Source organism: Mytilus californianus, unplaced genomic scaffold (assembly GCF_021869535.1).
Source record: "Mytilus californianus isolate M0D057914Y unplaced genomic scaffold, xbMytCali1.0.p SCAF_20, whole genome shotgun sequence".
Taxonomy (NCBI): domain Eukaryota; kingdom Metazoa; phylum Mollusca; class Bivalvia; order Mytilida; family Mytilidae; genus Mytilus; species Mytilus californianus.
Genome location: NW_026262669.1, coordinates 8,404,281 through 8,427,510, shown reverse-complemented (window position 1 = coordinate 8,427,510; position 23,230 = coordinate 8,404,281). Strand labels below are relative to the sequence as shown.

The window sequence follows — 23,230 nt, the reverse complement described above, 5'->3', positions numbered from 1 at the left end:
CTAATGCTTTTATATGGAGACATATGATTGGTCACATATGGTGCAAATTCTTGGGTAATCATAAAAATTCATGGCTTCTTTCATGTCCTTTTTGAGGGAATATAAACTGGTCTAAACCAACTCTTTAATTACTATATAAAAGCAGATGCAAATAATCATTTCTTTGTCAATTAAAAAACATCTTATTACATTGTATTATTATTGCTATAAAATAAAATTAGGCTAAATCCTGTCTGCAAATAAACCTTAAATCAAATTTCTGTGTATTGCTTAATATAACCAATCATAGGTCATTAGAAGTGATCAGGAATACTGCAACTGCTACCCTATGTTATAAAATAATAATTCAATTTGTAATGTAAATCTTAAAATGTTTAACAAAATTGAATTCTTTACCTCATTGAATGATTCTTTCCTATTATTTAAATCTGTTTTAAAAATCACCAAAACCTATGTTGGTACAAAGTTTTGGAATTCACAAGAAATAATGTACAAAATAGTAAACATGTGTTTAGTCAATATGTTACAAAAAGGGTAGACATGTGTTTAGTGAATATGTTACAAAATAGTAAACATGTGTTTAGTCAATATGTTACAAAATAGTAAACATGTGTTTAGTCAATATGTTATAAAATAGTAAACATGTGTTTAGTCAATATGTTACAAAATGGTAAACATGTGTTTAGTCAATATGTTACAAAATGGTAGACATGTGTTTAGTGAATATGTTACAAAATAGTAAACATGTGTTTAGTCAATACATGCATGTTACAAAAATGGTAGACATGCAGTTGGTCCATATGGTATCAAATAGAATGGTCTTTGGCTCCTTTTGTTCATATATATACTTAGGAAATGTCAACCCAATTTTGGGTAATGATAAAGATGTTAACGTTTTGAAATGACAAGCTACGAAACTTATCAATAAGGCAACTAATTAATTTTACGTAGTTAGATCCTGGTGATGAGTCTTATTCGGTAGATCACATTCGGGGAAAAGGGGACAGGATTGTAGTTACGACAATTGGAACATATCTGTTGTCATCTGTGAAACGGATATTCCATAACGGTTAACCAACTTGTGATGGCGTCCGTAAAATTTACTAAGGGACGATTTCAACTTCACCGCTTAGAACTCTTGGTTTAATAGCTTCCATGTGAGCAGCAACAGTTTAAAAATCATTTTAATATTCTGAGTCATAAATAAAGTTAGAAAAACAGTGTCATTGTCTTCTTGGTTGAAAAAATTAATAAAAAATAATTTTAATTATCAAATATGTGTACATATTCCATATTTTCTGTACAAAACATCAAAGAAATATAAGAAGATGTGGTATGAAATCCAATGAGACAACTATCCCCAAAAGGAAAGAAAGACTTTATAATAGGATGTTAAACAATTTCATGTAACTGTACAGCCTTCAACAATTAGTAAACCCATATTGTAGTAAAATATAAAAGGCCCATGACAAAACATGATGAAACATGACAAAACATGACAAACATGACAAAACAAATGCTAGATGACATGGATGACAAAATGTGAAACAATTCAAACAAGAAAAGGAATGACCTGATTAATACTAAAACAATGAATGACAAATAATTATGGGATTTATTGGACAATTTCTATCAAAAATGACCACTAAAACATCGAAATCTTTTTTTTGCTGGTCATACCATTGCACAATTTACTTATGATGCCATCAACAATGCAATCAAAGCTGAATCCCGACTCCGGGTGCAGGATTTTCTCACTGTGTTGAAACCCATTGGTGGCCTTCGGCTGTTTTCTGCTCTTTGGTCGGGTTGTTGTCTCTCTGACATATTCCCCATTTCCATTCTCAATTTTATTTACAAGTTTCAAGTAACATTTTCTGATATTGAGTGAGGTGTTATATCTGAAATATAAAAGTTCAACCTTGAAAATGACAGAAATATACATGCATTCAGTTTTATAAATAATCTGCATCATTTATTACATTAATCTCCCATAAACATGCTGAAGACTTTAATGATTTCTTATCTTTTATCAGTAAAGGTTCAAATGTTTATGGTTAGGCCAAGAAACTTGAGAAACCTTGAGATGAATAATCAGTTTGTTAAGTTCTTATGTAAAGCACAGAAGCAATGATTGAAATACAGTTCTGTCCATGCTTTTCTTACAAAGATCTGACAAAATTCTACTTTCTATTATGGTAATTATTATATCAGGCAATGAAATTTCAGCTTTCAAATTTTTGAAGGTGTGTATCATTAGGATAAAATAAGAGGATCCCGAAAGGATTTTAAAACATAAAGTATAATGTAGCGTTTATAAATCCATGTAAGTGAAGCATGGACAAAGGATGTGTTTTTCAATAAGACTGGCACAGAAGCAAAGTAAAAACATGTGCATATTTTGGAAGAATTTGTTTTATGTTTATATGATTTGTTGTACAAACAATTGTCTTCAACTTAATTTAAACAATGTCTTTCATTATATTTTGTAGGTTTGCTACCAGAATGTGGGCGTGGCCTACTAGCTTTGTTTCTGGTTCCTGGTAGCAGAAATGGATTACAATGATAACAGAGAATGTACTGATGTCATTTCTACAATAAACCAGGTGAATATATAACCAATTATAGATATGTTTTGTTATATGAACAATGGTGAAATTTTTTAGGAAAAGTCTTAGAAACACAGGATCTGTACCTATATGAAAGTTAACACTCGTGTCGCTGAAATTTGTCTTTTTTTTTAGATGTCAGTTTACATCAATGAGTTGCTATTTCACCAAAATGATATGTTAATGACATAGATATTAGCAACTAAAGGGTGTCAAAGGAATAACAAGATGTAGATGTACATGTATATATCATGCATACTGTGCAGTGCACCATGTACATGTATATATCATGCATATGCATACTGTGCAGTGCACCGATCCTTATATCTAATTAATATAAATGTTCCCATGTGGTAAACATCTGTATCTGCTAAAACTTTAATTGGCACAAGTTAAATTATCCTGTTAAATCAAATGAAGATATCATAGATTGGGTATGAGAGAACTGAGAAATATATGAATGGGTTATGATTTTGCCATGAAATTTATCTACATGTATATGGGTAACGATTTTGAATTTTCTGAAGAAATCAATATATGAATGTGGGTGATTTTGTAATCCCAGCTGTACGTCTGTAACCTTAATCATATGTTAAGACCTCTGTGTTTAGAAAACAGAAATGTTTATCCTTTTTTGTATCACGTTATCTTCAAAGTAAATTTAGATTTGAGATATTGAATGTTTATCCTTATAGTGCAAAGTTTTCAAAAAAAGAATATCAATCAGTACACAAGCAATGGACCTCATAAACAGATAGGAGAAAAGTATAATCTTGTGCTTTGCCAAAATATAAGTTTCCACAGGTTGTAGGACTATAAGTATTTATAATTATATGGCAATACATTTAATTTATTTAAAACAAAAATCAGTACTATTACATATATATTAGGCCACCCTTAAAAAAAATCTCTGTTGATATTGCCTACCCATGCCTTGAAGGGTTGGGTAGGTAGGTAGGGATTTTATTTTTTTTGGCCAACAACATAAGTTACATGTTATAGACAAGAAAATGACGTAAGAGCGGGAAAAATCATTAAATTTTTTTTTTGTTATGCTGTTTTTCAGGTGGGTAGGAAGGCAACATCAAAAAATTCTAATTTTATTTTTGGCCTTATTAAGACAATATTCAAAAATCTTATTACAGTGGTATATTTTGTAAATTGATAAAATTCAAGAATAAGTTTATTCAAAGAACCCAAATAAAGGCTGTTCCATTGAAAAAACACATGGTTCCAAGGCAAAGTTCATATGTACTTTGAAAATTGGTTAAATATCTAAAAAGTCTAGTTTTGAATTTCTCTTACACATAAGATTTCACCCACTAAACATTTTAGTAGAGATTTCCAAGTGTCTTCCCTATATGGAACAACCCTTAGAATGTTATGCACACATCCCATACTTTGTCTATCTAGAACATATATTGTAAAGAAAAACACCAAATCCATATAATGACCACAGTGGTCACTGACTCATCATCATATATGAGGTCAAGTGGATCAGGTCAGTGCTTGATTAATTAATTATAAATTTCACCAATTGAAAATAAATAAATAAATAATGAATTGAATGTTAATAGAATTATTGCCAGGAATAGAGCATTGTTGGGATGTTGATGCAGAAATGTTCTGTTGGAATTAAAGAAGATGTCAGGTTAATGCCAGAAATTTAGATAAAGGAAGGCATCTTTTTATATAAAAATAAGGAGATGTGGTATGATTGTGAATCAGACAACTCTCCACCAAAGTTAAAATGTAGTGGATGTAAGCAATTATAGGCAACCATACGGCCTTCAACAATGAGAAAAACTCATACCGTATAGTCGGCTATAAAAGCCCCAACATGAAAAATATGAAACAATTCCATTGAGAAAACTAATAGTATTACTTGTACTGTAACAATTTACAAAAAAAAAATAACAGACATGAACCATTGACAACCACTGATATGTCTATGCATATTATTCATTTTTATACGATAGCAAAAAAATTTTGCGGTCGTATATTGGTATGACGTTGGCGTTGTCGTCGTCGTCGTCCGAAGACGCATTGGTTTTCACACTCTAACTTTAGTTTAAGCGAATGGATCTCTATGAAATTTTACCATAAGGTTCAATACCACAAAAGGAAGGTGAGGATTGATTTTGGGGGTTATGGTACCAACAGTTAAGGAATAAGGGGCCAAAAATAAGCATTTTTGTAACTTCCAGATATAACTTGTGTGTAAGTGTATGGATCTCTCTGACATTGTGCCACAAGGTTCCATACACAAAGGGAATGCTGGGATTGATTCTGGGGGTAATTGCCTCCAAATTTTAGGAATAAGGGGCCAAAAAGGGGCAAAAAACAAGCATTTTTCTAGTTTCATGACAATAACTTGTGTGTAAATGTATGGATCTCTCTGACATTGTACCACAAGGTTCCATATCACAAAGGGAATGCTGGGATTGATTGTGGGGGGTAATTGCCTCCAAATTTTAGGAATAAGGGGCCAAAAAGGGGCAAAAAACAAACATTTTTCTAGTTTCATGACAATAACTTGTGTGTAAGTGTATGGATCTTTATGAAATTGTACTACAAGGTTCCATATCACCAAGGGAAAGCTGGAATTGAGTTTGGGGGTAATTGCCCAAAATGTTTAGGAATAAGGGGCCAAAAAGGGGCCAAAAATAAGCATTTTTTCTAGTTTCCAGACAATAACTTGTGTTCAAGTGTATGGATCTCTCTGAAATTGTACTGCAAGGTACCATACCACAAAGGGAAGGCTGGGATTGATTTTGGGGGTAATTCCCTCAAAATTTTAGGAGTTAGGGGCCTTAAAGGGGCAAAAAAAACAAGCATTTTTCTAGTTTCAGGACAATAACTTGTGTGTAAGTGTATGGATCTTTATGAAATTGTACTGCAAGGTTCCATATCACAAAGGGAAAGCTGGGTTTGAGTTTGGGGGTAATTGCCCTAAGGGTTTAGGAATTTGGGGCCAAAAAGGGACCTAAAAACAAGCATTTTTCTAGTTTCCAGACAATAACTTGTGTTCAAGTGTATGGATCTCTCTGAAATTGTACTGCAAGGTACCATACCACAAAGGGAAGGCTGGGATTGAGTTTGGGGGTGATGAATCATAAGGGGGTTCAAAAAATTTGGGGGGGGGGGTTCCTTTTTTTTCTTTAAAATTGTCCATTTTAAATTGGTTATTTCTGATTTATATATAAAAGCAAATAATAATGATATGGTTTGAATAGGTAAATTAAAATTTTTTAAGTTCTTAGACCACATTCATTCTGTGTCAGAAACCTATGCTGTGTCAAATATTTAATTACAATCCAAATTCAGTGCTGTATCAAGCTTAAATGTTGTGTCCATACTTGCCCCAACTGTTCAGGGTTCGACCTCTGCGGTCGTATCAAGCTGCGCCCCAGCGGAACATTTTATTACCAGTTATTTGGGTTTTCAGTTTTAGTTCTCATAATCATGTTATACGTAGGACTTATTGTTTAATAAGTTCCTGAAATGCTGATCTAAAGGCTGAGGTCATTGGAATTTTTTGTAATCAAAATAAGGTGTTGTCTTAAAAATGAAACATACTGAATACCTGACTGATTAACAATGATTAATAGATTTGAATCATTGATATTAGGTATTCGGTTATAAAAAAATGACTGATTTAAATTTATCACATATGATTTGAAAAAAAGACCATTCCATTTTCTGGTCCATAAAATTTTAGATTAATTAGGAGATCCATAATCAGACAATAACTAATTATTCATATTGACACATTGCTATAATCATGATCAAAATAAGTAGGCTTACACACAACAGTTATACACAATCAATAAAACATTAAAGTGACCTGACTAAAACTCTGCAAGTTTTCCAATATTCCAACTTAAGGAGATCAATAATACTGTAGTACCATACAAATATTGATGGAGAGAATACTGGAGCCATGGAATGGAGGCCTGGAGGGGGAATTATGTAGTACAATAAAATGATAATCATCAGACTGTCTAAGATTTTAACAGGTCATTTGGTCAAGAAAATATGCAGCTTTGATTTGACCAAACACCATTTTACTTGAGCCTCACTGATTTGGTTATTAAGTTCTTCTTAGTGGACATTTAGTCCAGCAAAGAATTACATTTTATTTAAACAAACTAAATTTGACAGGACATTTGACATTCTCAGAATTCTCTTAATTGCTTTTATTAGACAGTCAAATTGTCATTACAATCACGATAAAAAATATAGAATTTTTATCTGTCATTTAGGTAGTATGTCGTATGAACTAAACTTAACAATATTGTACATACTACACTGTACGGCACACTTTAGTTGCTAACATCCATGTCATTTGGTCTCTGGTGGATACAGGGATCACCAGAGGCTATTTAAGGGTGGAGCTCCTCCACCCTTAAATTTTCAGCTCCACCCTTAAATCTTCAGCACCACTCTTGAATTTCTCAGCACCACCCCTGAATTTTTGAAAAATGTGATGAAAAGGTAAAATTTTTGACAATTTTTACTTCAAAAGTATAAATTCATGCCTTAATTACAATTTTTTTTTACAATGGCTTTAATTTGTTTATCTTTTTCCTAATTAACAGATTATGATCTACAATAAAGATCTTATGTGATTGTAATTTCAATATTTTTTTTTTTCGTGAACGCCACTCTTAAAATAAATTCTGTGGTGATCCCTGGGATACTTGTCCTTATTTTATATGTAGTTAACATATAGTGCTATTTTCAAAAATTAAATGCAAAGTATTGGTCACTCTTATTTTCTTGCTTCAAACAAAATAGATAAATATACATTGCAGTGTCATTTCTTTATAAATTATTGGAGTTATCTCCCCTTTTAATAATAATGATAATTTTTTTTTATTTAAAGACGGTCACACAGTTAACTATGAAAATAGTCTTCCATGAGGCCCTCATCAAAATCATTGATATATTACAAACAAAAAATTACAAAATAGTAAAACAAACAAACACATGCATAAGAAAAACCAAATTAGAAATTGTGGAGGAAAAAGTAAAAGAAATATAACAATCAAACATTTTTTTCTGTATTTTTAAATGAATGTTATAAAATAAAATCACATAATATTTTTCTTCATTTAAATGAAAAGTCTAGCAAGTAAAGTGCAAAATTTGGTTATTTTATTAAAAAGCTGAATCCTTTACTGTCATTTGTGACAAAAAATGGTATAAGATTTAAATCCTATCAATCACTATATAAAACACAGATTGAAGAAAATTATTAATGCATAGATATAAGAATTGAGAAATATTGTTGTGGGACAGAGTCTGTTTAAATGTTGGATTGGTCAAAAATTTCTCTATAACATTTTTTTTTAAGTCGTGTGTTTTGAAGGTAGATGTCACAGTTGTTATGTACGTGGTACTTTATTTTTGTTGTGTGTGTTAATGTTTAATTTTTACTTGATCCTGTTTGGGGGTCCAGATTTGCAAATATCATTTTCATTAGATAATAATAATCTTTTTTTTATTAAAGGATAAATTTCTTTACATTACATTGTGTAGATAAAGTTGTTGACATTGATAGATAAGTTGCAGATCTATATCAGTTTGTGACAAATGAAAGAAAAATTATTGGGAACTATTAATTATATATATAAAGTTTGATAAAACTAAGTGTTTTTAAATAATTTTCACCTGTTATCAAATAAGAAAGCATGTGGTAAATATCAGTCACACAATTATAATTGGAGTGACAGATTTGCTTGAAAATTTTCTGTTTCCTAAGTGTTGATGATGATAGGCTCTGTAGGACAGTATAAATATAGTTTGAAATTTGCTGTTCATTATTAGACATTTTAAAGATAATTATAGATTATCGTTGGTCATCTCAACGAGATTGATTTTCTCACTTGAGCCGGTACGGCGAAAGTGAGAAAAGCAATAGAGTTGAAATGACCAATTATAATTTGTTTATCGCTATTTTACCTATGACGACGTTGTTAATTACATTGACAATGGCACGTGCGCCCTTTGTTTCTAGATATGATTTTTCATATCACTCTACTGTGCTGAGAAAGGAAATTATCAGACAGTTAGATCAAAGGAAAATTTCGTAAAATAGCGATAATTACTGATAAGTTTTATAGATTTTTAAAAATGATAAATGACATTTTGGATTTTTTTTTTTCTTTGGTAAATTGTTTGAAGAATTTTGTTGTAGGTTTGTTTGTTATTCTGTATAAACTAATTTTCTGAATGCTATATATATATTTTTTTTTTATGAAGTGAACTCCTTTAAAAACTAAGCTTATATTGTCTATCAATAAACATATATTTAGATTTCTGATTTTGGGCCCAGTTTTCAAGTTGGTCCAAATCAAGGTCCAAAATTAAACTGTGTTTGATTTCAACATCAATTGAATATATATATAGGGTTCTTTGAAATGCTGAATCTAAACCTGTATTTATTTGCATTATTGATTAGATAATACCACATTGAGGTCCAAAGGGTCCTAAATTAAACATTTGTTTGATTTCATCAAAAATTGAATTCTTGGGGTTCTTTGATATGCTGATTCTAACAATGTACTTAGATTTTGGATATTGGACCATAATAGGTAAATGTCCGATTTCAAATTTTTCAGTTCTTTGACCACATTCACTTTGTGTCACAAACCTATGCTGTGTCAAATATTCAATCACAATCCAAATTCAGAGCAGTTTTAAGCTTAAATGTTGTGTCCATACTTGCTCAACTGTTCAGGGTTCGACCTCTGCAGGAAAATCCGGTTGGCTGTCACTCTGACAGCCTCTTGTTATTTTATGTTTCTGCTATGATGAGGTACAGATCAAGTTTAGGTTTGGTGCCTTAGGCCTAAGGAGTATAATTGAAAATAAGTTGAAAGGGAAGTGATACAAATACAGTAAGTTTGGAGTTTTGTGTGGAAGGAAATGAAAAAGGATGAAGAATATGGATCTAATTAACCCTATGTATACTGGGTTTTCCACTGAACCATATGGCCTTTATAATTACAAGTTATCTGACCTGGAGGAGTTACATAATTCTATGTAATCTAGTGCATGTATTGATTAGTTGCTATATTTTTAGCTATTTAACATCTACAATTTTGCTGAATCAGATAAATTAAATGATAATTTTTCACACAGATCACTAAATTTGTTCCATAAATGATGATGAAGTCTAAATCTAGACCAGTTTAGATATCTCTCTCACTGGACCATGTTAATAGTTTCTAGTAGTAGATACCGTTAGCACCAATTGTGATATTATATTGATAAGAATGGTTTCTGGTATTCCCCATCAGACCAGTTGATTGATTATGTCTGCATGTTTAGTTATCTGGTTGGATTTACAATTCTACATGTAAGGTATAAATAATTCTTTTTATGGAAATTAAGTTTCACAATTAGTAGTTTGCTCTGATGTTTAGCTTTGCACGAGTTTCCATTTTATTTAAATTATCCATTTTAATTTTGTAAAATCTTCTTTGATTTTTATGATTATCTGATTTTTGTGTTTTATCAAATTATTTATTGCAACTGCTACATATAAAGATTACTAATCTATACTTTTTGTAAAATTTATTCTTTTTGTCATGCAATTAATGATTTCAAATCATCCACATGTTTAATTTGTGAATTTATGTATAAATAGATACGAAATCATAAACCACTACCAATGCACTTTAAGTCTACCACTTAACAGTTGCTACCATACCTTGAGGGAATTAAGGTATCTTACTTCACCCAAATTTTAGTATTGGACTGCGGATCCAGATCCAGTCATTGGGTTTAAAGAGCTTCAAAAGAATCTGATCATGCTGATCTAGGTTAAAAAGAATATTTTTGACCTTGACTTGTGTGATACAACCTTGAATCGTTAAGTCATGCAATATATATGATGAGATATCTACTATAAACATGACTGTATATATAAGTGTTTTAATTTTATTTGCAACACTTAAAACTTATCACACTGATTTTCTTAAAGATTACAGAGGGGCCTGATGGGTTATTTTCGTTCTTCGTGATCGGCTCATTTTCGCTATTGTGATCCGTTTTTCTACAGATTTTTTTTTTTATATTTTCGTGATCTGTGATCATGGGAAATTATTTTCTGTGAATCGTTATTGACAAAAAAATCAACTCATGAATCGTAATGAGACACCCCCATCAGGCCCCTCATTACAAGAGAAAATGTTAAAAATTGTCAAAAATCATCATTTAGAGCAAGAACTACTAGATATCAGTTGAATTGATGGTGTCAGTGAAATATTTGTACAATGTATATCCTGTCATACCCATCTTGCTGATTATTGTTGTTAAGACTAAATTGCTGTTTATTTTTTACCAATTTTAGTGTAAAATTAAACATGAAGGGCCAATTTCCCCTAAATTTATTTTTAACCAGGACAAATGTCTAAAGTCTGCTAATATTTACTCAACAGATTCATGTATACTTTGAGGTTTTTTGCACATTTCTTAACATGTAACCAAATTATGAATGCCTAAAGATGGCTGAAAACTATAAATTTGGTTTATTTTACTTTTGCAAATGGTATGTTATTATTGCAAATATGGATAAACAGGACATTCTTAACCTTGTTGAAGACTGTGTGATGACATTGTATATATACCTGACCATTGTTGAAGACTGTGTGATGACATTGTATATATACCTGACCATTGTTGAAGACTGTGTGATGACATTGTATATATACCTGACCATTGTTGAAGACTGTGTGATGACATTGTATATATACCTGACCATTGTTGAAGACTGTTTGATGACATTGTATATATACCTGACCATTGTTGAAGACTGTGTGATGACATTGTATATATACCTGACCATTGTTGAAGACTCTGTGATGACATTGTATATATACCTGACCATTGTTGAAGACTCTGTGATGACATTGTATATATACCTGACCATTGTTGAAGACTCTGTGATGACATTGTATATATACCTGACCATTGTTGAAGACTGTGTGATGACATTGTATATATACCTGACCATTGTTGAAGACTGTGTGATGACATTGTATATATACCTGACCATTGTTGAAGACTGTGTGATGACATTGTATATATACCTGACCATTGTTGAAGAATGTGTGATGACATTGTATATATACCTGACCATTGTTGAAGACTGTGTGATGACATTGTATATATACCTGACCATTGTTGAAGACTGTGTGATGACATTGTATATATACCTGACCATTGTTGAAGACTGTGTGATGACATTGTATATATACCTGACCATTGTTGAAGACTGTGTGATGACATTGTATATATACCTGACCATTGTTGAAGACTGTGTGATGACATTGTATACATATACCTGACCATTGTTGAAGACTGTGTGATGACATTGTATATATACCTGACCATTGTTGAAGACTGTGTGATGACATTGTATATATACCTGACCATTGTTGAAGACTGTGTGATGACCTTCAGATGTCTTTTGGTTTTTGTTGTTGGGTTATAGTATACCCTCAGCTCCTTTTATTCATACTGTGAATATTTAATGGGAATTATTTGAACTCTTTTATACTGAAAATGGAATAGATTCTAGCAACTTTAGGGATTTGACCCTGTGAGTGAACACACATTCAGGGGTCAACTGAATTTTAAATCAGCAATATCTTCAAAGAAAAAAAATCCATCAGTGTCCTGACCTCAAAATTAAGCTAGTCTTTCATTAGTTGTATTGTCAGGTTGCTTAAGGAATGATAAATATTTTTCAAGTTTCCTTTTATTCATAGTTAAAAACTTTTAGATCTTCAGAATTGTATTCTCTCCCTGCTCTTCATATATGTCTGTTTTAATTAAGGAAATTTTATTAAAACCCTGCTATATATGAGTGCAGTCTTAAATGTAAAAAATATTCTAAAAATATTAGATGTGAATTATTCAGTTTCAGAAAACACACTCTATATCTTTAATAGTAGTGGTCAGTTTTAACAAACATTTATTCCTCTATTCTTCCATGTAAATCTATTGTATATCTCAACAGACAATTTGACCATTATTTTGTTACTGAAACTTGCTATAAATTTGATTGCAGAACTTACACCGTCTAATTTCATTTCCTTAATTCAATAAAATTCTGTACAAAATGTCAGTAACCAGTATAACATTGGTTCGTCCTCATAAACTGTGGTTGGCTCCTTCCCAATCTACATAGCTGGTAATTAGTCAGACCTGGTAACAGCTTATGAATATTCCCATACTGTATATTACAGTAGATAAAACCAGCGCTTAAATTAAGATTCGTTATATTCGTTTCATGCTTAACTGTATACTGCAGTGTTTAGAAACTGCTGGAAATATTTACATTTGAATTTGTGTTTGATAAGATTGATTGTTTAATATTTTCATGATTGGTACTGAAGGAATTTTAGAAATGGGTTGACTCTTAGAAATCAGGATACTGTGCCGTGCTTTCTTTTCCTCAGTTTGATGTGAATATTTGGTTTGGAATTGAAAAGTGGATTTTATGCAGATTTGTATATATTTATCATGTTTAGGACTTAACTTAATAAAAGCCTAGACATGTATAAAGATCTTAAATGTGAAAATTATTTGGAATAAGAAAAACCAATAAAAACAGAATTTTTAAACAACAGAATGTTCTATATTTGGAAAATTTTGTGTAAGGAAATGTGATGGAAGAAATTTCCCACAGAAACGTCTAATTCGATATATATAGCTATATAGCGGAAGGAAGCTATGTAAAAAATCAATGCGCCTATATGGTTTATTGACTGTCTCTTACAGCCATTAATAGACAACCTATAAAATGTTGCCTAAACTATTGAAGTATTATATTATTTGTTTATAATTACTGACGTCAGAGATTTGTTGTGGAAATGAAATTCTTTGATTTCAAGGTGAGTTGGAAGTGGCCAAGGGGAGATAATTTGGGGTATTTGTTAAGGTTATCTCCCTCTATCAGAATGGGCTCTTACACTTTACAAGGAAAAGGGAGTAGAGGAAAGATGAAAAAGAGAAGGATAATTAAAAAAAAATTAGTAAATATAACGTGGGAAGATGGACGGTAAATGTACATGTATGTATTGAGGTTTTAGATTTTGTTTTCATTTTTTGAGAAATAATGTATAAAAAATTTAGATTTAAAAAGAAATGACAATTAAGACTTAACTATTGACTGTGTCAGTCATCAGTTTTAAGTCATTAAGGTTTCTCAATTAAAAAACTAGTTCTTAGAAAATTATATATATTCAACTCTTTAATTACATTCAGAAAATAAAATATGTCATTTTTATCAACTGCTGTAAATTCAGAAATGCTTGTGTGCATTTAAATTATTATTGCAGTTTTGAACAATGGACAAAAATGAGAGATTAATTATTGTAATTTTTAAGGAATGCTCTTACATAAATCATGCTATCAAAAAATTAGAATGTGAGGCTTGATTTTGAGCTAAAATGATACAGTCACAGTTTTCGAAATATTATAAAAACATAGAAAAAATTTCTATATCACAGTATTTAGTTTAAATGAATCAAAGCAAAGAATGAAAAAAAAAAAAAAGCAACAAGTAATTTTACATCCAAACTTAAGATTCAATGTACTGGTACATCTTGATTTAATAAGAATTTGTTGGCTCTGTTTCAAATACTGATGCAGATGCTAACATGTGATTATAAAAGCATTATGATGTTTAATTATTGTCTTATATAACTCACCAGTGTACAAGATACATACTGTATCATCATCAGCAATGTAATTGGGGTATAATTAGGGGGAGTCATAATTGCATAGTTGGGGGTAATCAAAGGGGAGTGCAATTTTGTAAGATAATAATTATTAGTGAAAAATGTTTTTCTTGATTATCACAAATATTTGAAGTGGATGCACTTAATCTATGGAGTTAGTTACCGGTAATTATTATCATGATTAATGTTTAGGGCTTCAGTTTTATCATTAATGTATTTGAACAAGCAGCATGAAGTGTATGGTTATCAGTGAATCAGAAACAGTATCTTATGAGTGGAAAACTAAATATCAATATCTTTCCATTAGTTAATGGCTTGTTGCAAGGCAAAAATTCTGTTCAATTCCACCAACATTCCCTCAATTTCCAGTTGCAATCAAAATTTGTATCCCTTTCTCCTGGTCAACACCCATACCTTGCAGAACCTATGATTTTATCCGGTTTTAATTTGTACCTGTCCCAAACACACATGAAATAGTTGCGACTTGATGTAAATCAATCAATCAATCAATCAATCAATCAATCAATCAACCAACCAACCAACCAACCAACCAATCAATCAATTCATTAATTCATTAAGTTGCATTTCTAATTTGGATAATGATATTTCTTAACTAAGACATACCAGCATGGCCAGTCAATAAAACATACCAGCATGGCCAGTTAAGAATGAGTTTCCTTAATGTTCAGGATCTGGAATAAATGATTAAATACCAAGTGTAAAACATATTGTGCGTAATTATCATGTAATGTTAAAAAAAACTTCCGTCATATCAAAAATTATAAAAAGAGCAGAATAACTTGGAACTTTCTCTTCCTAGTTTATTGTTTGACTGAAAAACTCTAACAAATAGTTTGAGACTCTACGATCCTTGTTGAAAGCAAGTGATTATTACAGTTTTAAACAAAACATGCAAATTACCTAGACAAATTGGTCACCACAGCCCCTTGGTCTTCAGATGAGATCTTGAGCACTATGGCCTATGGTCCACATGTAAGATCTCTGCCACCATAGCCCCTAGTTGACATGAATGAACACTAAGAGATATCAATATTCTAACAAAATAGGAGCACAAGACATTATATGATAGTTTCAAATGTATATTAAGACTAAATATGTAATGAAAAGATGATGATGCTGGAGTCTCAGTACTTTAGTTTTCGTGTTTAAATTGTTTCAAATTTTTCTTGTCCGGGCCTTTTATAGCTGACTTTATGGTATAGGTCTTTCTCAGTGTTGAAGGCTGTATGGCAACCTATAATTGCTTACTTCCATGTCATTTGAACTCTGGTAGATAGTTGTCTCAAAGGCAATCATACCACATCTTATTTTTTATGAGATAAAATTTCCACATGATCATGATGATTTAAAACTTGCAGCCAGCTGAGATTAAGTTGCTACTGTAATTTAACTAGTTTGCTCTCTATTTCAGGGATTGGTTGGCAAAGCCTGGGCTGGCGGAACTCATGTGATAACAGGAAACATTAACCAGCCAATCAAATTTAATTTAACAAACATGGAAGAAAAGATCTGTGATAATCAAGTGACAAATGAACAGAAAAGTGATGCTGAAAATGAACAGGCTCAGGTGGACAATACAAAACAACTAACCAATAAGATTCTTAACAAGCCTGAGTTAAAATTTGTATCCAATCCTGTCACCTGGCAACAAATGTCACCTAAAAAGGAAAAGAAAGGATCCTCTAGTGGGAGCAGTGATTGTTCATCATCAGGCGACTCACACACTAGTGGACTCAAAACTTGGGCAAGTGTCAAAAAGAATAGTGTGGAAAACATGGAAATGAAATCAAATTCCAATTCTGGGCATAGCAGTTCAACATCATCGTCTTCCTCGGGTGGTAGTCCCACACGGACATGGTCCTCTATCAAACAGGAGGCCAATAAAAATAATGTTGCAAATCGGAAAGATAGTTCGCCTACGAAAAAGTGTTTGTCATGTGATTCTCAGGATAATGAGGTCATAATAAAAAATTTACAAAATAGTCCTGATCATAATACTATAGGAAAGTTAGATGAAAATAGTGGTTTGGACAATTTCTCATTCAGTTCAAAAACATCTCCAAATCATAGTGATAAAAAAGTTATAAGAAAAACTGATTCCAATGATTGTGATAATAGCAGTACAAGTTTACCACCAGGTGGCTCTTCACAAGAAGAGGGATTTAATAATGACTACTTCTATGATGAAGATTTTACAGTGCAATTTGATACAAACTTACGTGAATCTTCCCCGCCAAATTGTACGTGTCCCGATCCTTCAGATGATGTTGAATTTCCTAACATGGTGACAGGAAGTTATTTAAGCTTTAAAAATGTGAAATCGGCAGGAATAATAAATCAAGATGGACATGAACTCTTTTGTCCGGAAGAATCAGAAATATCTGTCAGTCATCATTCTAATATGGACGTGTCAACAAGTGAACGTGAAATGATGTGCTCGAGTGATATGTTGGAATTTAGTGACAATCCACTGTTCACACCTCCATTGTCTGGAGATGTCCACATGGCATCACAGGAAGATTCCACCGATAGTCTCGACAAGGCTGGCAAGGAGAAAAACAATCAGGATATAAATGGAAGTCAGACTTCTAGTGACGGCAATTTAAATTTAGACTGCTTTCCACGAAAAGAAGAGTACTTTTTGTCATTTGATGGCTCACAAGGTCACACTGAGTCGTATTCTGAGCAAAGTAACTCAATGAACTCAAACTGCTCAAGTCAAGGTCAGAACAGTTACAGTCAGAATCATGTAAATGCTTGTTCAAATGAAGATGTTGGAGACGAGTCATCTGAAAGCTTTCACATATGTATGTCAGGTAATGCATACCATAAAAAGCCTGCTGTTGGAAGTAGACTTGCTAAATTCCAAACTCTTACAGCGCTACAAGAACAAACAAGTGAGTTGTCTGGATCTAGTGATTATTCTGATGAAAAACCTTGTAGTGAGCCAGTCACCTCCCCTACTAAAAGAACGTTCAGAAGGTTGTCACCATCAAAGGGGAGACAATTCCGAATAGGTCAGAAAATTTGTTTTGCTTGTCATCTAAATAATTCCTGTGGGGATGACCACAGTTCTCCCACAAGGTCAAGGTCAAAACAAAAGACTGTTACCTCATGGAAGCAAGTTAAAAGTTTAAAAAAGTTAGGTAAATTGGACAATATCTTAGATCCTTCTAGGAGTAGGAGTATGCCGGATATTTGTTTACATACATGGAGTTCTGGATCATCACTAAGTTGTCATGGACATGATGTTCAGAAGATTGCTGAAAGTTTTCATTGTAAGCGACATTCTGCATACCTGTTGGATTTATACCAGAGAGTCAGGAACCAGTCTAATCCAGTCTCTCCTGAATGTATGGCAAATATTGAACAAATTTTGTTCCATAATGTGATCTGTAAAGAACAGAAGTTAGGGAACAGCTCACATATTTGTGTGTTCTGTGGTGCTGGTTCTGATAACACATTGACTGGAAGTCACCAGGTAAGCAAGGAAGGAAAGCTAGGATACTATACAAACAAGAGAATCCTTGATTGGCTAGATAAAGATAAGATAGATAATAGAAAACACAAGAGTTGTCAGACTGAAAGCTTAACACAAAGTAAAGATACAGCGGTGTCTCCTACAACAGTAACTCTATGGTGTGGAACTAAAAACTTTGGAACTCAGTTCCCACCTTGTGCAAAAGATTGTTCCATTCAAACAAATGTTCATGAGCTGGATGACAATATGAAGGATTACGGTCAGCAGACGACACCCACATTAGAGGGAAAACCAGTGATACCAGAGGTACATGTTAAACAAGTTAAAAGAGAAAAAATATTGAAACCATCTAGACCAGTGAACAACACGAACAAAGAAGAGGGAAATTCATTAGACAAAAGTGACTTACTTAAACTTATTTCTCATGATTTTAAAGAAATTGATAAACTTTTGCCACAGCATGAATTTGTTAAGACAAAACATGGACCAATTCCTAGATCAAAAAGTGCTGACTCTACAAATAGAAAACAAATCCCTGTCCCAGGATTTGATTCTAAATCCTTGTTTTATTCACACAAATCTCTACCAGATTTGAGTTTTATAAACTTAAAACACCTTGAAGAAAAACAGGATGATGGTTCATTAATGTCTTTATTTGACCCGTTACCAATAGCAATGCCAGTTCCTGTTTTTATTCCAGCTGTGGTCAATAGCAACAAGGTGACAAAAAGTCTCAGCACTAAGAACTCTTTTGATAACTTATCTCATTCTTGCCGAAGTAGTTCAAAAACTAGAGGCAAAGGTCACAGGTCACATTCTGCACCAGCTAGATCACACAATTCTCATTTGATTCGCAATTGTCATGAATCTGGGTCAAGTAGTAGTGGGTTCACAAGTTCAACATCATCAGGGATTGACCCTGGATACAGTGATAGATGTATGCACAACAGTAGTCCAACAACTGACATTGAAAGACTCATTTTCTACCCTCCTCATGTAGAGAATACATGTAAGGGAGACAACCTGAGTGAGAATTTAAGTGATAGTGGTAATACTAGTTTACATCAAAATCCAGAACGACAACGGCAGCACTGGAAATCCTCAAAACCTACTGATAAAAAGGTCAATCGTTATGCTAATGAAATACACCCTGGAAACATTGATTCAAAGATTAAAACAAAAACCGTCAAAAGTCCTGGAACAAATAGCAATACAAGTCATTCTTCATCTAATAGTTCATTACATTTGGAACATCTCTATTCTTTACAAGAAGAACAAACACCGGTTTCATCTCCAGAAAGAGACTTATGTCACCATGAAAATGACTATCTTTATGGAAATGCATATTGTGTGAACTGTTGTAAAGGTCGAGAACAAGGTCATATAGAACATTGGGAGAATGAGGAAGTTGTTGTTCGCAGACGTAAATTTGATTATCACATTCAGTTATCGAGTGAATCAGGCTCATCCGGTAGTGGTAGTTTCTTCCCTAATTTTGACAAAAAACCATTGAAATCTTGTCTTCGTAAAAGACAGTTTTTACGTACAAGGTCGTTATCAGATCATTTTGACCTTGGCCAACAAGATGAACAAACGAAGGAGGATCGTAAAAAGAATAGACACTCGTATGCATGTGAGGAAATAATACTTCTTCAGGACGAAACAGGTGAATATTTTGTCTGTAAGAACAATGAAGATGAGGCTGAACCTGTTGTTTTCTATCTTGAAGACAAACCAGCAGAGGACAAAGAGAAAACTGTTGTAAAATTGCGTCCAAAAAAGATTGAAGAAAAACTAAAAGATGCAGATACTGATTCTTGTGAGAAGGAATTAAATGGTAAGAGAAAGAGTGTCAGTTTTGCATCAGAAGTGTCATTCCATGCAATAAGTCCACACATGTCACCAAAACGGCAACAAAATAGTGGTGGCAGTGAACAGGAAGTGATGTCATCAGAACAAGAGCAAGTCATATCATCAGAGCAACAGGAAGTGAAGTCTTCTGATGAGGAAGTTAACTCAATAAAGAATCAACAAGAAATTGAAAATGGTAAGGTGTTGAATCAAATTTTACATTTACTCAATTAACCCTGATCCAGGTTCAGTTTTCCATTGGGCATGTTGGGCAATGTTGGGAATCATTAATTTGGACATCAAGATCTAAAAACTAAGAAATTCCAAAGGATTGTTTTGTATTTATCTGAGGAATTATAAAGTGAAAGGGTGTTTCAGATCGGATCCTTCTTCAGACTTTCTGTTTTCCAAAGTTTTGAATTACAAGTGAGGGTATGCTTATCTCTATGACATGCACATGACATGTACAACTTCTTATTACACTGGACATTAATCAACCAACAATCAATCAATCTTGTTACATAAATTTGAAATATATTTCGATAGTTTTTTTATCAGTTATATCACTGATGTACTTTATGTTAAAATACAACTTATTGAGAGATTAATGTGAAAATATTACAAGTCTGAATGTCACAACAACATGAACAATTAACACTAAAATTAAATTTTCAATGTACATGTATGCTTTATATTCATGTTTAAAATGTGAAACATCCTTGCTGAAACCATATTGATCAAATGCACGCAACATATAAACAACTGAAGTATTTAGGAAAAAGTTGGAAGATGTTATTAGTCCCCTACCGACGAAGTCGAAGGGGACTTTAGGTTTGCACTCCGTCCGTCTGTCTGTCTGTCCATCCATCAGTCCGGCAAATAAGTTTTCCGCACTTTTTTTCGTCATGCTTGAAGATATTGATTTGATAATTGGTATATAGTTTTATCATGACAAGTTACAGACCAAGATCAAATTTTGTTCTGGTCTGATGATATTGTGCAGAGTTATGGTCCTTGGACTTAGAAAATTCACTCAAATAATCAGTTTTCCTCTTTTTTCCCCGTCATGCTTGAAGATATTGATTTGATAATTTTTATATAGTTTTATCATGACAAGTTACAGATCAAGTTCGAATTTTGTTCCCGTCTTATGATTTTGTGCAGAGTTATGGTGTTTGGACTTAGAAAATTCACTGAAATAATCAGTTTTCCTCACTTTTTTTTCGTCACTTGAAGATATGGATTTGATAATCATGATAATTGGTATATATAGTTTTATCATGACAAGTTACAGATCAAGTTTGAATTTCTGTTCTGATGATTTTGTGCAGAGGTATGGTCCTTGGACTTAGAAAATTCACTTAAATAATCAGTTTTCCACTCTTTTTTTCGTCATGCTTGAAGAAATTGACTTGATATTTGTTATATAGTTTACACCATGACAAGTTATAGATCAAGTTAGCATACTGTTCCAGTACAATGAATTTTTAACGGGTAGGGGACTATGTATTGCCATTCAATACTCTCAGAATGCTTGTTTTAATTAGATTGCATATTGATATACTGATAAATGTACACATACAATATGTAGAATTCAAAATATACTAACCACCTGAACAAATTGTTTATTTCACATTAATTGACACATTAACATGATTAATTGACACATTAACATGATTAATTGACACATTAACATGATTAGTTGACACATTAACATGATTAATTGACACATTAACATGATTAGTTGACACATTAACATGATTAGTTGACACATTAACATGATTAGTTGACACATTAACATGATTAATTGACACATTAACATGTTCAAATTTCATACACAGTTTTTTGTAATGAACACAGTGAGCTTCATATGATTCAATTCATTTACAGAAAAATCCAGCTCAGACTCAGATGAGGCTCCTCCTGTAGACTTTCAGGTTTCTCCAACAGGGGAGGTTACTCCTACCAATGATCATGTGGAGAGTACAGATAAAGACCTAAGAAAAGGTTGGTTTTCATAAGTAGAAGCTCACTCGATATAAGTACATTTCAGTCAAAATATATGGTTGTCTTTGAAATAACATTCAGTAGTACAGCTGAAATCTAAGATGATTGCCACTGATGAACATTATAAAATATTGGCAATACCAGTACATTAAAAAGATCTCAGACTGTTATTTGTCATACAAATGTCTACTAGCTTCAATTTGATCATCCTTCAGGAGTCAAATGAGTTTATCATCACCCCTTATATGGCTTTTGATTATAAAACACAAACATTATCTCTTCTCTGTAATTTTAGAGCTACCAGGACCATTAGATTATTTCATTGTGCTTTTCTCATGTGAGTTTCGCCGCGATATAGCCTTTTTGTGCTGATGCGGGGTAAAGCAATCACCAATCAATCAATCAATCTCATGCGAGTTGTTTTGGTAAACAACCATGTTTGTAATATTTATTAAGTACATATTATTTTTATGAGTTATGTTATTCTTATTTCAGTTTTATTGTCAGATATAAGCAGTGCTGCTGAATCCCTAGTCGAACATTTCGCTTCGGCCAAAAATCCTTTTGACAAGGTAAGCTGTATGGTTATAACTAAGCATTATTAGTCAAATACTTCCCCTTACCAAAAACCCTTTTCACTCGACTTTAACCTTGTTTTAAAGGTTCATAGTTCAATATACAGATTCCATGATTAAGAGATTTTTTCAGTTTAATCACAGGGGCTACAAAAACAATAATAAACTAGGTTAGACGGATGTTTAATCACCTGTAATAAATTCCTTTTGACAATCTCCAAAACGCAGCAGCAATTGTAACCGTCAGAAAATACGGAAATGTCTACACAAATTAATCCATACTTGTTACAGATGTGCCTATTCCTTGGTGGCCTGATGTGAATAGACATGTTATATAATATCAATGATTCCTTTACTAAATTACTGCTTAGTTTAGTGGAGAAAATCAATGTTGATTTGATGAAAAACAAAATAATATTGTGGTTAATGAATTCTGACATTTGATATTGAATTTAGAATTACTGCATGTTTAATTTAGGCATAAAAAGATTTAATGGGAATTTCGTAACTGTTCTATTCATCATTAATTTCGGGTTGCCACAATTGTAGTGCCATAATAAATATTTTTATGCCCCCGCTGTAGCGGAGGAATTTTGGTGGGTTACCTTTACCGTTTTAAAGTTATGCCCCTTTACAAATGGAAAAATTGCTGAAATATTCGTTTCTGTTCTCTAACTTTAGTTTGCCTCAACCCAATGTTATGAAACTTATGCACAATGCCAAATACCACAAAACACAGATAATGTTCGCTTTTTGGTGGCGTCACTTTTACAGTTCTAGAGTTATGCCCCTTTACAAATGGAAAAATTGCTGAAATTTTCGTTTCCATTCTCTAACTTAAGTTTGCCTCAACTAAATGTTATGAAACCTATAAACAATGCTTATTACCACAAAACTCAGATCAAGTACAAATTTGGGTAGTGTCAA

General features: G+C 32.5%; 1 protein-coding gene and 1 long non-coding RNA gene across 3 annotated transcripts in view; one reads left to right on the top strand and one right to left on the bottom strand.

Annotated features, from left to right (window-relative positions):
- Nucleotides 1–23,230, top strand: part of LOC127731744 (uncharacterized) — a 43,913-nt gene that overhangs the window by 958 nt on the left and 19,725 nt on the right. The window contains exons 2-5 of one of the 2 annotated variants that reach the window (XM_052240579.1): nt 2,493–2,606; nt 15,801–19,917; nt 21,612–21,728; nt 22,224–22,300. In XM_052240579.1, the coding sequence (XP_052096539.1) occupies nt 2,553–2,606; nt 15,801–19,917; nt 21,612–21,728; nt 22,224–22,300 (4,365 nt within the window). In that variant the 5' untranslated portion in view covers nt 2,493–2,552. Of the gene's footprint in view, nt 1–2,492; nt 2,607–12,878; nt 13,520–15,800; nt 19,918–21,611; nt 21,729–22,223; nt 22,301–23,230 lie in introns of those variants that run through there. The other variant, XM_052240580.1, reaches the window with a different exon arrangement.
- On the bottom strand, nt 111–10,422 carry LOC127731775 (uncharacterized). The gene is made up of 2 exons (XR_007995751.1): nt 10,330–10,422; nt 111–1,901 (listed from the first exon to the last, which is right to left on the bottom strand). It is a non-coding gene; the product is annotated as an uncharacterized LOC127731775 (long non-coding RNA).